This window comes from Gouania willdenowi, chromosome 3 (genome assembly GCF_900634775.1).
Source record: "Gouania willdenowi chromosome 3, fGouWil2.1, whole genome shotgun sequence".
Lineage (NCBI taxonomy): Eukaryota > Metazoa > Chordata > Actinopteri > Blenniiformes > Gobiesocidae > Gouania > Gouania willdenowi.
In genome coordinates, this window is record NC_041046.1 from 43,177,530 (window position 1) to 43,194,854 (window position 17,325).

The 17,325-nt window shown below is 37.2% G+C and overlaps 1 protein-coding gene across 1 annotated transcript; it reads right to left on the minus strand.

Moving 5' to 3' along the window:
* Positions 1-14,150: 14,150 nt before the first annotated feature.
* Positions 14,151-16,510, minus strand: fibinb (fin bud initiation factor b). Its single transcript, XM_028438179.1, has 2 exons — positions 15,363-16,510; positions 14,151-15,329 (listed from the first exon to the last, which is right to left on the minus strand). Exon 1 carries the CDS (start codon positions 16,340-16,342, stop codon positions 15,719-15,721), a length of 624 nt encoding a protein of 207 aa, XP_028293980.1. The 5' UTR covers positions 16,343-16,510; the 3' UTR covers positions 14,151-15,329; positions 15,363-15,718.
* Positions 16,511-17,325: the final 815 nt, after the last annotated feature.

Genomic DNA, 17,325 nt, shown 5'->3' on the forward strand with positions numbered 1-17,325 from the left:
TGAGATGACTGTTGTAAAGTACGCTATACAAATAAAGTTTAAATGAATAAAACACAGGAATCCTGTTCTCTATGCAATAGTATTAAAGACACACACGCACACACACACACACACACACACACACACACACACAGTAACATACAGCAGGGAGATGAGATGTTTACCATTGATTTATTCACGTGTGGATTATATGGGCTTTTACTGAGCTGTGTGTGTGTGTGTGTGTGTGTGTGTGTGTGTGTGTGTGTGTGTGTGTGTGTGTGTGTGTGTGTGTGTGTGTGTGTGTGTGTGTGTGTGTGTGTGTGTGTGTGTGTGTGTGTGTGTGTGTGTGTGTGTGTGTGTGTGTGTGTGTGTGTGTGTGTGTGTCAATGTATGCATGGAGCATGAATCTTTCTCCCTGGATACACACATTCACACACATTCACTGATAAAATCAACACACACTGCAGAGGAACCACACATCTGTGCCTGGAATACTGATTAATACACACACACACACTACTGATCACACACACACACACACGTACACACACACTACTGATCACACACACATTCCTCTGAAGAAAAAGAAGCTCTAATGTTTTTAACACCATATTTATATTTTTTTCTCTACCTTCTTCCCAGATATTTTGATTGACGAGTTCTGAGGACAAATTACAACAGTAATACAGGCTCTACTTTTTATCATCAGAATATGTGTTAAACTAAAGCTACAAAATACACAAACCTTTACACACATTATAAAGTATAATTAAATATGCCACAAAACTTAGAAATATACAAAACTTTACTCAATGAAAAATGTTTTGGTGTGAATGTGTAGCTACAAGTCCACAGCACTATGAACTACATGTCCAGTATAAAAGCATTGGAATTGAAAAATAATGTAAAAAATGATTATTTTAATTGGGGGGTATAATATTTCAATTGTTAAAATTGTCAAACAATGTGTTTTTAAGCAGCATGACTTGTATTTTAAAGTAAAATAAGGTTATTATACTGTAATATTTATTTAAATTGTGTTTACAATAGGATTTTTTGGGGGGGGACACATGACCCCTGCTTCCCCCACCATGATTTGCGCCCCTGCCCCCTTTGTCCAACTACAACATTTTGCTCAGAATACTGTGAAAAAACAACAATAGAACACAATGATGGAATGAAAGTGGAATTAAAATTCATGGAGCTAACAGAATTTAAACACAAATTTGACATGAACTGTTCATTGAGAGATTACTAAAAAAGTGTGCAGTGCAATACCAATTCCCTTATGTTGGAATTCTGAGGAAAAAAATCTGAATTCTGAATTTAAAGTCAGAAAAATATCAGATTTTTTATGTTAAAGTCAGACTTCTCACTTTAAAGTTGGAATTCTGAGAAAAATGTCAGAATTCTGAATTTAAAATCAGAATTCTTGAGAAAAAAAGTTATTATACTATGATTTTCATGGTCTGACCCAACTTAATAACTCAGTTCAACACAACAATTATTTTTATAAACATTTTGTTTATTCATTTGTTCTTTCATCTTTTTCTAAATAAAAGTTTCTTCCTGCATTCAAAGGAGAAAAGAATATAAAGAGAGGAGAGAGGAACGTTTTAAATCATCATGGGGGGGCGGGATAGAGATTAAGAGTCAAACATGACATTTATATTGTTCTAATGTTTGGTTTTCCTCTTAAACCACTGGTGGATTCTTTTCCTTAGTGGTTTCTTTTTAGGGTGGCTGGACCGCTCTTCTTCTAATTCCATATCTTTGGCTTTCAGTTGTTTCAGTGCTTCTACCAGGGCGTTCTCCAGCAGGGTCACCTTTTCTTTCACCTGCTCCTCCAGACTGCAGTAGGCCTGCTCCTTTGATTTCACCACTTCTAACATGTTGGCGTTCACCTCCAACAGTTGCTCGTGTTGATCACTTTGACTTTTGAATTTCTCCTGCACCTGCCTGAGATCGGCCCTCAGAACGTCCTTTTCAGTTTTCTGCTCATGGAACTCCTTTCTGGAAACATCTAGAGCCAGTATGAGTTGGGCCAGGTCCCTGTTTAGTAATTCCATCTGGTACGTTCTAAAGGATGTCTTGTATCTCATGTCTTCACATGTGATACACCCTGGTGGTGCTTGGTCAGGTACCAGTGCGCAGCCTGGTTCACAGGGACTCACTGGTACGGTAACTGGTGGATGGTTGACTTGTTCATCATCACCCTTGTCTCCAGGAGATGATGGTTGGTCTCCCTTCATCTCCTGTGTCTTAACCTTCTTCCTCCGAGGTGGCTTTGGCGGGTGGAATGACGCCCCTCTGAATTTGTTCAATAAGGGCTCAGAATCCCCAAAGTCACTAAAAGTAACGTCCATCACTGGTTTTTGATCCATCGTCAACTTTTCAAGAAACAAAAGCAAGAGAACGTTCAACAAAAAGTGTAGTTTTTAGAGCTTTGAGCTGTGTGTGCTACTGTAGAAGAATCCAGGGACTTTCAAGTCATTTGGCTTTCATCTCCTGTGTTTGTTTTCATTTCTGTTGTCATGGTTACAATCAACACAACAATCTAAATGATGATTTGCTGCTGGTTTGTTAACAAATACTAAAATAATGAATTTAAAGAAATCTAAACAGTGCTAAACCCCCCCCCCACACACACACACACACACACACACACACACACCAAAAAATAAATAAATGAATAAAAACCAAAGATTAAACGTGGAAATAAAGCAGGATTTGAAAGTCTTCAGTGTGGGGGCCTGTTAGACGTTACTTTACAGCAGGGTTTCTCAAATGGGGGTCCGTGTACCCCTAGGTTTACACAATGAAACTACAGGGGGGACTTGAGGGAGAGAGTGGAAAAATAACAAATAAAGTGTCAGTCTTTGTCCCCCCCCAGGCATATGATGACTGGAAATAATAAAAACTATAGAAATAAATCTATTCAGGAGCCACTAAATCTATTTTTCAACCTATGTGGGGCCGCCTGAAATTTCTGATATATTTAATTCGTTTTTTGTAATTAATATTATTATTATTTGTTATTATTAAAACAACACAATCTTAAACAACTGTATTTCTATACTTTCACTTTGTGAACATAGTTCAACTAAAATGCATTATTTACAACACGAGGGGGCGCTGCAATTATGGGAATTTTATATTTATATATATATACATTTATATATATTTATATTGTGTTTGGATCCTTGCAACATGGGGCCGTGCATTATCATGCAGCAAAATGAGGTGATGGTCATGGATGAATGGCACAACAATGGGCCTCAGGATCTCATCACGGTATCTTTGTACATTCAAAATTCCATCAATAAAATGCACCTGTGTTAGTTGTCCATAATATACCATAACCCACCGCCACCATGAGCCACTCCATCCACAACGTTGACATCAGCGAACCGGTCACCCACACAACGCCACACACGCTGTCTGCCATCTGCCCTGAACAGTGATAACCAGGATTCATCTGTGAAGAGAACACCTCTCCAACATGCCAGATGCCATCGAAAGTGAGAATTTGCTCATTCAAGTCAGTTACGATGACAAATTGCAGTCAGGTGGAGACCCTGATGAGGACGACCCTGAGACGCTTTCTGACAGTTTGTGCAGAAATGCTTTGGTTATGCAAAGCAATTGATGCAGCAGCTGTCCAGGTGGCTGGTCTCAGACGATCATGGAGGTGAACATGCTGGATGTGGAGGTCCTGGGCTGGTGTGGTTACACGTGGTCTGCATTTGTGAGGCCGGATGGATGTACTACCAAATTCTCTGATGGTTTATGGTAAAGAAATGAACATTCAATTCACGGGCAACAGCTCTGGTGGACATTCCTGCAGTCAGCATGCTAATAACACGCTCCTTCAGAACTAATGACATCTGTGACATTGTGCTGTGTGATTTAAAGTCAACATTTTTAGAGTGGCCTTTTATTGTGGCCACCCTGAGGCACACCTGTGCAATAATCATGCTGTCAATCAGCATCATGATATGCCACACCTGTGAGGTGGGATGGATTATCTCTGCAAAAGAGAAGTGCTCACTAACACAGATTTAGAAAGACTTGTGAAAAATATTTGAGAGAAATAGGTATTTTGTGGATATAGAAAATGTTTTAGATCTTTGAGTTCAGCTCATGAAAAATGGGAGCAAAAACAAAAGTTTTGCATTTATGTTTTTGTTCAGTATATTTGGGTTAAAAAAGTGCAGAAATATACACAAAATGATAGAAAAATACAAAAAAGGACAGCAAAAATGACTCTAAAAACACAAAATGGCCTGAAAAAATGACAAAAATACAAAAAAGGACAGCAAAAAAACACATGTATTTCTGTTATGGTGTGCTTTTGTAGTCATTTTGTGTAATTCGTTAATTTTGTGTCTGGCATACGTTTGTGTATTTTTGTTGTATTTCGTGTGGTTGAAAATGCAAGTTGTGTATTTATTTATACACAGTATATTGATGTGCTTTGGATTTTAGACGTTCCTTGTGTTCAATCAAATATTTATAGAGGTAAAAAGTGCTGTTGGTGCTTTAAAGTGAACATGGAGCAGCTTGTTTGTACATGGTCGGTTTGTTAGGATCAAATAGTTATAAATGAGGAGCCGTAATGGTCAGAGAGTCTTAATGGATCTGATCTGAAAAGCTTTGAAGCTCAGATACTCCAGGCCACGCCCACTTTGTCAACATCACTTCATTTAGCTTCATTTTCTCTTTCAACTGGATGGATGAGAACTGGTTTTATTATTTAGATCAGTGGTTTAGGCTCAAGTACCCCCTTTCTCTTACTTTTGAACCCAAGTACCCCTGTCACTCCCCCCTGTCACTGATCATTGTTTTTTCAGTTCATGTTCTAATCAGGATCATTTCTATCGTGTGATTTTTTTTTTTATTATTTTTTTTTTGTGTGTATTTTGATGTTGTTAGTCTGTTCTTTTTATTATTCAGTATTTAATTATTTTAGTGTTTGTGTTTGTGTTGTTGTTTTGTATCTTTCCCTGTTATTGTTGTGTACTTAGTGATCTTGTGTATTTTTCTCTCTTAGTGTGTGTTTTGTTTTTGCTGTCAGTATGTGTATTTTCATGCCATTTTGTGCATTTTTGGAGTTATTTTTTGTTGTTGTATTTTTGCTGTCATTCAGTATATTTTATCTGTCATTTTGTGTATTTCATTTCATTTTATGTTTTTCACATTCATTTTGTGTTTTATTCTGTGATTTTTGTGTATTATTCTGTGATTTTTGTGTATTATTCTGTGATTTTGTATGTTTTTGGATCCATTTTTGGGTATTTTTTCTCTCCTTTTGTATATTTTGTTGTTGTTTGTCTGTTCTTTTTATTATTCAGTATTTTTTTCTTTAAGTTTGTGTGTTTTTGTTGTCGTTTTTATGTGTTGTTGGTATTATTTAAATTATTCTATCTCAGTGTGTGTTTTTGGTGACGTTTTCTATTTTTTCCTGTTATTTTTGTGTATTTTGTAGTGATCTTGTATATTTTTCTCTCTTAGTGTGTGTGTTTTTGGTGTCGCTTTGTAAGTTGCGGTAATATTCAGTGTTATTTTCATTTTTTATGAAAAACAAACTTAAACATTAGTTGATTTTCCTCTCTCTCTCTCTCTCTCTCTCTCTCTCTATAAAGTACCCCCTGTAGTGCCATCATGTACCCCTAGGAGTACACGTACCTTCGTTTGAGAAACACTGCTTTAGAAAGTATGAATAGATTGAGTATGTAAGAAATACCTGAATGTATATTATATGGGGGACATTTTTTAAGTGTGCATGGTGAGCACACTTGTCATATTCAACCGTCCCATGATGCATTGGGAGCATACTGTATATGTTTCCTCCGTGGATCATAAAGAGTGCATCGTTTAAACTCTGGCAGTCTTCCTCAGGAGGCTGCATTAGTTATTCCCTCCACGCCGGATGCTCACAAATGAAACTCTGGACCAATTTACCTCAAGAAGAGAATTAATTAGGAGTGTGTGTGTGTGTGTGTGTGTGTGTGTGTGTGTGTGTGTGTGTGTGTGTGTGTGTGTGTGTGTGTGTTCAGGTTAGAACAGAGCTGAAACGAAGAAATATAAGAAGGATTTAGCTTTTATTGAGCTGTGTGTGTGTGTGCGTGTGTGTGTGTGTGTATGTGTGTATTATAATCCATCTGATATGTTACACCAACATACTTTATTTTCCCAAAAAGAGGCACTTTGAAGTACATGTGTGTTTTATGGTCATTTTGTTTTCAAATAATGTATTTTCGTTGTCATCTTGTGTGTTTCTATTGTTTTTTTTGTGTTTTTGGAGACATTTTAGGGGGTAAGCTACAATCTAGATGACCTCTTATCGCACTAACCTCCAGGATTTAATTGGTGTGTGCTGGACTACAAAGCTCGCTGGAGCTTAATCACTATGGCAACTAATGCTGAACGGCTAATCTGGTCAATGACCAGGTTTTTCTCTGGATAGAATCTTAGCGAGTTCTAAAGCCCCGCCTCCTGACCAATCAGATCTCTTAGAAAACGACCTGCCCATTGTTAGATGATCCTGGTTGGTGCAGATCTGACAGCTGAGTTTATAAAGAAGATTATTAATTATAAATGAATCCTTTCATTTACTGATGACATCATTTAGGAAAGATATAGATTTATATCTGATGGACTGATCTACAGTCAGCTGATGATGTCTGTGTGTTGATGCACGGACAGCTGAAGTCATTAATTATTTATTAATTCATTCATTCATATGCTGGGGCTGACATTATCAGCAGGAACATACACAATGTGTTCTCATCCCAGTGTGTGTGATAGAGTTCTACTTGAATAGAAACACGTGTGTGCTGTAATAAAGTTTAACTGCAGAGCGCTGTCTGTTTATCATCTAATGGATTAATATCATAAATAATCTCACACTTTTACACATTAACAGTATCAGCAGCTTCCTGTCTGAGTTCTCTCATTCCTGTCTTTTCTGTAACAACAGTGTTCTTTTATGGATTATAATTATTCATCATTTTAAACTTCAGTAACCTGGTCAGTACCAAGTTATGAAGTGGATTTTATACTGAGTGAGTATAGAAGCTCCGCCTCCTGCTGTGCGCTGCACTAACACTGTTGCTCTTCACTGTCATCATGGATTTATATTAATTATATTTGTTTAAGATCATAAACTGTTCCTCCATTCATTGTAAAGACGCTCAGTCTGACAGTTCTCTCCATTGATTGGTCAGATGCTACAATCTCCACCCCTTTAATGTGCACGTACACGTAGCGAGGCTGTAATAACTTGGCTTAAATTAGCGTGTTGTTATCGACTGTCGTAAGACAGCTTCTCTCTGACAGGGAATGTTTGGTTAGTTGAATCCCGCTAACGGAGATTAATCCAGGATATAATTATCTAGATGTGTAGCTTATACATGTGTTCTATGGTCATTTTGTGTTTTGCAACTCATTTTGTGTGTTTCTTTTGTGTATTGTGAGTTTTTCCAGAGATTTTGTGTGTTTTTGTTGTCATCTTGTGTGTTTTTCTTGTGGTTTTGTGAGTTTACTGAGACATTTTATGTGTTTTGGGGTCATTTTGTGTGTTTCTTTTATGGTTTTGGGAGTTTTGGAGAAATTTTGTGCATTTTTGGAATTAATCTTGTTCATTTTATATGTTTTTGGAGTCATTGTGTGTGTTGTTTTTTGTCAGAGACATTTTGGGGGATGTGATGCTTCCAGATTTGTGAAATCACTCCATTATCCTAACATGACTCAAACAAATAGACCATCAGCAGCTTTGAGATGAACGGAAACCAGATTTTATCCAACGCCAGTGCCTGACCTCATAAAAAGAAACAGTTTTTCATGGAAAGGAAGTGTTCAGAGGTGAGTGGAGGCTGTTGGAGCTGCAGAATGTCACGAGATAGATTAGAAACACATCATAGGGTTTATATATAATATAATAATAATAACATTATTGACTTTTAGGCCTTTTTATGTGTTTTTCTGTTTTTTTGTATGGTTTTAATGGAACCTGAGTCTGAAATATAGGTACCTATTTAATAATTTATATATAATATCTGTGTCTGTCCCACATTTACAGTCTCTGATCATGCTGTGTTTACTGCTTCTGTCCCTGTGTTTAACAACTATTGTGGGTCAGTGACACACACACACACACACACACACACAGTTTCTCTCGTGTGTGTGTGTGTTTCTGGCGGCACAAACCCTCGCGGCCAAAGCACAAACAGATCTACTGTGCTACTGTGTGTGTGTGTGTGTGTGTGTGTGTGTGTGTGTGTGTGTGTGTGTGTGTGTGTGTGTGTGTGTGTGTGTGTGTGTGTGTGTGTGTGTGTGTGTGTGTGTGTGTGTGTGTGTGTGTGTGTGTCAATAGTCTGACATTAATCCACCGTCTCCTCCACGAAGACAAAACTTTGACCCAAATCTGCTTTTTATTAATCACATTTCTCATCTTTTCTCCTTGTTTTAGTGCAAATAATAAGTGACACTGACTTTCAGAATAAAACTCATTCTGGTCATGATAACCTCAGGTATCGTTTCATTTTAAACAATTGGATAAAGATGTTGAAATTAATTTTATAAATCCAGGACATTTTAAATGGACAGCTGCATCAAATCTAACAGTTGAGGTGTTTTACTGCCCCCTGCTGGTTGTTCTAGATTCATTAGGAACTACAGCTGCTCCTCCTCATTGCTCCACGTCTGCATCGCTGTCATTTTTTGTCTTCTTTTTAGGCTGGGCGACCAGACTCAAAACTCCACTCACTTTGTTGTTGTTCTTCTTCTTCTTGTGTACACTAGTTAAAATCACTACTCTGTTATTTATGAACAGATCGGGCTGAAATTTGGTAGTTATAATCTATAGACGTGTACACATCGACGCTCGGAGCCCCATTTTTGGTGTGGGGCCCAGAGGGCCCAATTTTTCAAATGGCTACTTCGTTAGTTGTCATTACATCAGAATGCAGTTTGTATGAATACTCTATGAATGAATATGATGAGACGCTTGGGGCCCTTTTTTTTTTAAATAGGGCCCGGGGGCCCACCCCCCATTTCCTGTAATTTCCAAATTTATAGGAACATAGTTGTATGATATATTGTTTCAAAGGTAATTCAACGTAGAGTTCATCAGAACTTGTTTAGCAGCTTTTTTCCTTTGACTCACTCTGCTGTTATTTTATGTATTTTTTTTAGTGTCATTTTGTGTATTCTTGTGGTCGTCTTGTCTTTTTAGGCTAATTCTGTGCATGGGCGTGTCTAGGAAATTTTGGTTGGGGGGCACTGCAGGGGCACATTCAATTTCAAATAATTAAACCGCTTAAAATCACAGTTAACAATACTGTTTACCCTAAATCAGTGGTTCCCAAACTTTTCACAGTCATGTACCCCTACTCTTGCACACTTAAAAAACATAATAATGTAATGTCATATACAATGTAGCCCTACAGTGAATTTTACCTATCCTGTTGAGGAATAATATATAATAATAAGAACTAGAATATTTGCATTTCCTGAAAAAAATGCAAGTGAAGATGCAGGTGCTGGCCCACGTCGCACTGCTTTAGCTTATCATTGGTATTAGCATTATCTAACATTAGCCTAGCAATAGCATTGACCTAGCATTAGGTTAGCATTAACATTAGCCGACCGTTTATTATTGATCTATTATTAGCTTTAACATAGCATTCACATTAACCTATCATTAGCAATAACCTAGCAATAAAATTAACATAGTAATAGAATTAGCCTAGCATTAGCCTAAAATTAACATTGACCTAGCATTAGCTTTAACCTAGCATTAGCCTAGCAATGACAATAACTTAGCATTAGCTGAGAAATAACATTGACCTAGCATTAGCGTTAACCTAGCATTAGCATTAGCATTAGCCGAGCACTAGCATTAGCCTAGCAATAACAATAACTTAGCATTAGCCTAGAAATAACATTGACCTAGCATTAGCGTTAACCTAGCATTAGCATGAGCCGAGCACTAGCATTAGCCTAGCAATAACAATAACCTAGCATTAGCACTAGCCTAGCATTAACATGAGCCTAGAAATTGCATTAACCATCTCTGTTGTTTATTTTTGTGTTTTTCTGTTATTTTCTGGGGTTTTTTAGTGTGGTTTTGAAGCTGTGCATGATGGGAATCTATCCCTGGGGGCGTGGCCTCTTTAGAAACTGCTTTTCTGTCACATTTAGAGCCATGGAACAATGAGGAGGAACCAGGTTTAACATGTTTGACAGGCAAGAGAAAGCTGGAATTTAAACCCATGAAGACAACAAGAGACGTTAAAGAAGACGTAGGCAACAGGCGGCACGGGGGCCATTTGCGGCCCTGAGTCTTACTTTGTGCTGCCCCCAAAGTGAATGTATAAAACTGCAAAAAAAAACACACACAATGACAAAATATACACAAAATAACAAAAATTCACAAAATGACAACAAAACATTTCTAAAGTTACATAAAGCATCAACAGAAATAAGCAAAATGTAATTAAAAAGTATGTGTTAATGCTCTGATTGGTCATTATTCTGATGCTGAACATGCTTAACATGGTTAATGCACTTAAGTATTGTCATCAATGTTATATTTCTGTGCTGTAAAGGTGCACAAGATTATATAAAACTAGGCCTTAGTAGAGATTTGACATGTTTGTCTGTTTTTGCTAGAATTACATTCGTTTTAATGAGAAAAAATATGGTGGAAATGTGTGATATTTCACTAAAAACATGCATGTGAGGATATATTCTGGCAAAATAAAATGAATGCCTAACTTAAAAATAAATAAATGGAAAATTTGGGCTTTACATTTACAAAATTAAGACAAATATAGTTATCTAACACAGAAAAAAATAAACATTTTTATCGATTTGTATCTTTATTGTTCCTGTTCCATTGACTCTCTGATAACTGACGATCTCTCTTTATTCCATCGTTACACTCATGTTTAATTGTTGTCTGTAATTGTAACTCTGTAATTTGACACCAATCAGCACATGAGTCCATCAAATTATGTCACAATATTTGAAAAAATCAATCAATATCTGTGAAATGATAATGTATTAACCACTTGTTCGTGTATTTATCTGGTAATAAATTAATTAATCATTTTACTCCCACAGTTGGCCACTAGAGGGCAGCAGATCTCTGATCTAATAATGATGGAGATCACCTGACCTTCATACGGTAATAATGAACTAAAAATTCACATTTAAACACTTATTTAGATCAATGGGAGTGATTAATAATCACATTAAAGCTTCTTTATTAACACCCGTCACATTTGATTTCAGTAATGTCACAAAATGTGACATTACTTAAACAAGTGATAATATTAAAGTTATGTATATGGTTGACTAGGAAGGTATATAGTGTTGTTGTCATTGTTTTATTTTTTGTTGGTTGTAGTTTTGTGTATATTTTTTGAGTTGTTTTACAACATCTTGCATGTTTATATTGTTGTTTTGGTTGTTTTGAGGCCTTTTCTGTTGGAAATTCATCTTTTTGTCTGTTTTGAGAGCTTTTTTGCCCTATTTTTGTTGTTTTATGTATTTTTGAGTAAGTTTGTTTTCATTATTGAGGTGATTAGCATATTTTATTTTATTAGTTTTTAGTGGTGATATTGTGTTAAAATTAACAATCATTTTGTGTTTTTTGAAGCGGTTTAGTGTATTTTGGTTTAAGTTTTGTGTGTTCTGGAGTAAGATGTGCATTTTTGTGTATATTCGTTGTCGTATCGAAGTTATTTTGTGTCTTTATAATATCTTGCATGTTCATGGTGTCGTTTTCAGTGTTTTCAGAGTTGGAAATCCATCTTTGTTTCTGTTTTGAAGGTATGATTTTGTATTTTTGTTATTTTGTGTTTATTTTAGTTAGTTTGTATATTTTTTAAGTAAATTTGTGTACATTTGTTGTCATTATGGAGCAATTTAGCATCTTTTTATTTATTTTTTGCCTGTTTTTAATGCCTTTTTGTTGTTTAGTGATGATGTGTGTTATTTAGCAATCATTTTGTGTTTGTTGAAGTGGTTTAGTGTATTTTGGTGGAAGTTTTGTGTGTAATGGTTCACACCATGCATGGTTAGGGTGTCGTTTTGTGTGATTTTGTACTCATTATGTATTGTTTAACAGTCGTTTTATGTGTGTTGGGGTCTATTTTTATATATTTGTTGTTAATTAGTTTAAAATTGTTGTTTTGTGTGTTTTTTATTATTATTAATATATAATATTTGCTCTAATATTCTTTAATTGGGAAACAAACTAAAAACCAGCTACAGTGGAAACACATTAATATCAATCAATCAATCAATCTTTATTTGTATAGCGCCAAATCATAACCAATGGTATCTCAAGGCACTTTACAGTAGAGCAGTCTTAAGGACGGACTCTTCATTTTATGGATACACACATATGCATATATACGTATATACACATACATATGTATCCCACACCCAACATGAATTCATCATGGCGGCAAGGAAAACCTTCTGTTAAGCAGCAGGAACCTTGTGTGGATCCCATTCCTATGATGAACAGCCATCCACGTTATGCTGTGTTGGGTGTGTAATAATCTGCTTCTTTCAGAGGAAATGTGTTTCTGAAGATTAAACAGTGAACTTTACACTTTGTGTCACACAAGGAAACACAAAAACAATGCACAAAGTGCAACACACACACACACACACACACACACACACACACACACACACACACACACACACACACACACACACATCAATAATCCTCTGTTCTTTCAAAGCTTTCCTGCAGTGGTCGATGAACACAGTCTTTACCTTTGATACCAAAGACATTTCACACCATTCAAACCGTGCAGAAAGTCTTTTTGTTTGAAGTCAGGAGAGAAAACTCCAAATATACTGTGAATAAATGTGATTTATTTATTTTTTTCTTCAATCTCTCATCTGTCACTGTCACAGCTGCATTTTTAGAGATTTAACACAAAGAAAAACCCATAATTCTAATTACTGAAAAGAGTTTCCACATTTGTTTGTTAGAAATTAAAAGAATTGAAACGAACTTGACAAGAGCGACACACAGAGCCGGATTAACGCAAAGGCAAACTAGGCAGTGCCTGGGGCCCGATTGGCAGGGGGGCCAAAAAAAAAACAAAAAAACTTAAATTAAAATTTAGATCTACAAATGTCCTATCTATAATTTATTTCAGTGTTAATATAACAATATCATGCCAGTTCCAGTGCACGGAGTTTGAGTAGCTGCCTTTGTGTTCGCGGCTGCCTGTCGAACGCTCGGTGCAGATGTTCATCTGTTTTCTATAAAACTCCTTCAGTTCTGAGTGTTGGAAGCACTGAGAGACGTTTGAGCAATCAGTCATATGTGTTTGTCTGTTGTAACTATTTTAACTCGCTGCTCCACTGCAGCAGCTCAGCTGACTGTCTTAAAGGGTCAATGTCCTTAATGTGGTTAAAAAATACTACAGAATTTAATCACACATTTCAACCTTAATGAAGGAAAAAGTGAAAAGTGGCACAAAATGTTGATATTGAGCTGCTAGTGATTAAGAAAAGGTGGCATTTTTCTCCAGACTTTAATCAATTATTGTTTTTGTTGTAAAACTACATTTCAAGAAATAAATAAATCGAGTATATTTGACTACTTATTTAATTATTCAATTTAATTAACACATTAAATTAAGATTTTCTGCAAAATGCAATAGCTTGCCTTTATTTAATTTGCTCTATTTACAGTAATGCTGATACCTATTGGTGATTTACTGCTATTACTGCCATGACACTCGCAATGGATAAGATTATAATAATTTAATAGCATTTAAAAGAGCTTTGTAATAACGTCTAAATAATAAAAATGAAAAAATGTCTGTTTAATATACGACACGACTTATTTTGGCATACAAAAAACCAACTTGTAACTACTCTATGTCAAATGTGAAATAACTCGTTATTAGCAACGTTGGTAATTAATTTCAAATAATAAATAACGTTGATGGAGGGGGCTTTGGTGACACACACACACACACACACACACAGGTTTTCATACTTGGAGAAAGCTGCAAACTCCTCAGAAAATACAACGTACAGTCAAAGCAGGAGAATCTTCCTCCGTATCCTTTGTTTTTGTCACATGACTATAGACACAAAACGATAGAAAAATACACAAAGAATGGATTTTTTTTTTTATTATTATTCCTACGTTAGTTCTTTGCAACACATTAAATAAGATCCCAGTTAAACCACAGCATGAATATTATTATTTCACATATTTCATCACTGGAGACTTTCTCTTTGTGCCAAAGTATTTTTGATTATTTTTGTTTAAATGTTGTTTAAAAAAAAAAAGAAAAAAAAGAAAACCTTGAATTTTTCCAGTCTGGCCTTCTTGGAATCAAACTGGTTTAAATGGGAACTATAGAAATAATCCACAGCTGTCTTTGGGAACATTTAGTAAAATTATTCTAAAAAGATCTTTGACTTTATGAATATGCTTATTATTTATTTATTATTCACCCAAAAACAATGAAGCCTTAACGTAACGTACATCTAGGAATAATAAATATTGTTTAAATGGACTCAAATCCATGACAAAATCCCAACGGACTAATCAAATAGAAATTATTATTATTATGAGAATTGTTTCAATCTTAACTTCAATGAAACATTTTCTCTAATATGTGTGATTATTTAATATTTACACTTGAGACTAGGATTTTGTCCATTGGGATTTTGTTCGTTGGGATTATGTCCCTTCACCCCGTTCTACAATTCAACGGGAATGTTACTTTTATTTTATATCTCAAAAACAATCAAAGCCTTGTTTGCAGATTCTATGTGATCTACATCTATAAACGATCAATAACAGCACAATGTTTGTGTACGTCTGGATCTCTGTGAATGTTGGTGTTTGACACCGGGAAGTAAAGGTAACGGGACAAAATCCCAACGGATAAAATACAAATGGACAAAATCCCAATGGATTAAATGTGGTTTGATGAACCTCACACTTTACATGTTATTACAGTTAAGGTGATGATTATTGATTAATACAAAAAATATACACTGGGATTTTGTCTATTGGTATTTTTTTGGTTGTGATTTTGTCCCAAGGTATTTTATCCTTTGGGATGTTGTCTGTTGGTATTTTCTCCTTTTGGTATTTTATCCGTTAATATTTTGTTCCATGGAATTTGATCAGTTGGGATGTTGTTCTTTGGTATTTGTTAGATAGATTTTGTCTTTTGGTATTTTGCCCAAAAGTCCACAGTCCTCAGGATGATGTGACTTTCGGAGCCCTTCTTAGGGTCTTAGATCTTGAGGTACACGTTCTTGAGGTTCGGGTTCGGAACCTAAGGTACTGGTTCTTGAGTCGGGTTTAGAACCTAAGGTACTGGTTCTTGAGTCGGGTTTAGAACCTAAGGTACTGGTTCTTGAGTCGGGTTTAGAACCTAAGGTACTGGTGCTTGAGTCGAGTTTAGAACCTAAGGTACTGGTTCTTGAATCGGGTTTAGAACCTAAGGTACTGGTTCTTGAATCGGGTTTAGAACCTAAGGTACTGGTGCTTGAGTCGAGTTCAGAACCTAAGGCACTGGTGCTTGAGTCGAGTTCAGAACCTAAGGCACTGGTGCTTGAGTCGCGTTTAGAACCTAAGGTACTCGTTCTTGAATCTGGTTTAGAACCTAAGGTACTGGTGCTTGAGTCGAGTTCAGAACCTAAGGCACTGGTGCTTGAGTCGAGTTTAGAACCTAAGGTACTCGTTCTTGAGTCGGCTGAGTCTGGTTCCGTGGCTCCGCACGATGAGGGCCAGCAGGTCGTGTTTGTCCTTCAGACCCACAGAGACCTCCACCGTGTCCCGGAGAACCTCCCGGGTCTGTAGGGCCATGCTGAGGAAGTTCTCCCCGAGCCGGTGCTCGTCCTTCACCTCGCTCTCCAGGCTCTGCTTGAACTTGGCCTCCAGCTCCAGCAGGGACTTCTCGGAGCTCTGGAACGCGTCCCCGATGGTGGCCGCCTCCCGGCGCAGGAAGCGGCCGTAGCTGGGCTCTCCGTCCAGGTCAAAGGACACGGTCCGACCCACAGCCTCCAGGAGCCGGGCAGCGTCCTCCACCTGCCGCCGCACGATGCTGAAGTCGTCCCGGATCACCGCGTCCTGGTCCTCGTCCAGCCCGCAGCGGCGCTCGTCCCGCACTTTGAAGAGCATCTGGCACAGCTCCGGGTCGTCGTTCTCCTCGTAGTTCCCGTCCGGGACGAAGTAATGGTGGAAGGTTCCGTTGGACATCTCGGGCTGTAAAGGACCACGGAACACGGCCCAGGACCCAGGTAGAGAACCCAGGGCTCCTAGAACCAGCAGCGGAACCAGAACCATGGTGTCCGAGGTCTGTAGTTCACTAACAGGAGCAGGTCTAAGTCCACATCACAAACACCCAGTTATTAACCTATGGGTCCCAGTAGAACCAGTAGAACCAGTGCTCTAGTCCCAGTCCTCCACCTCTGTGCCTCAGACCAACATCTGGACGTTAAAAACTGAGAAAGAGACTCAGGTTACACTCCTCCTCCATCACTACACACACACACACACACACACACACACACACACACACACACACACACACACACACACACACACACACACACACACACACACACACACACACACACACACAGGGTCTCAATAATCACTATTATCACTGATCAATCAGCAAAGCCTGAGCATACAAACACTGATCAATAAGTCTGAACTGGAAGGAAATTAAAAATATACAAAACAACAATAAACCTTCATTTGATTTAAGAACAAAACATTCATTCATTTCACTCACAAGTTGTTTGAACTTTATATTTAAAGTCAAACAAAAGCCAAAAGTAACTTTAACTTTGAAATAACAACATAGTTCATGTGTTTTCACATGCTATAGTCATGCATAGGTAGCATAAACAAAATGATAATAAAAATACACTAAACAACATAAAAAACACACAGAAAAATAAATAAATACGTGAAACAACAACTAAAACACACAAAACTATAAATAAAATACACAAAACGACAGAAAATTACACAAAATGAAATAAAACATACACTGAACAACTAAAATACACAAAATGACAACAAATATAGACAGAAACCCTGGAAAACCACACACACTAACCCTTTATTCCTTTGTAAATAGGAGTGTGTGTGTGTGTGTGTGTGTGTGTGTGTGTGTGTGTGTGTGTGTGTGTGTGTGTGTGTGTGTGTGTGTGTGTGTGTGTGTGTGTGTGTGTGTGTGTGTGTGTGTGTGTGTGTGCGTGCGTGCGTGCGTGCGTGCGTGTGTGTGTATCCATCCATAACTTCCTGTTATTTTTGCA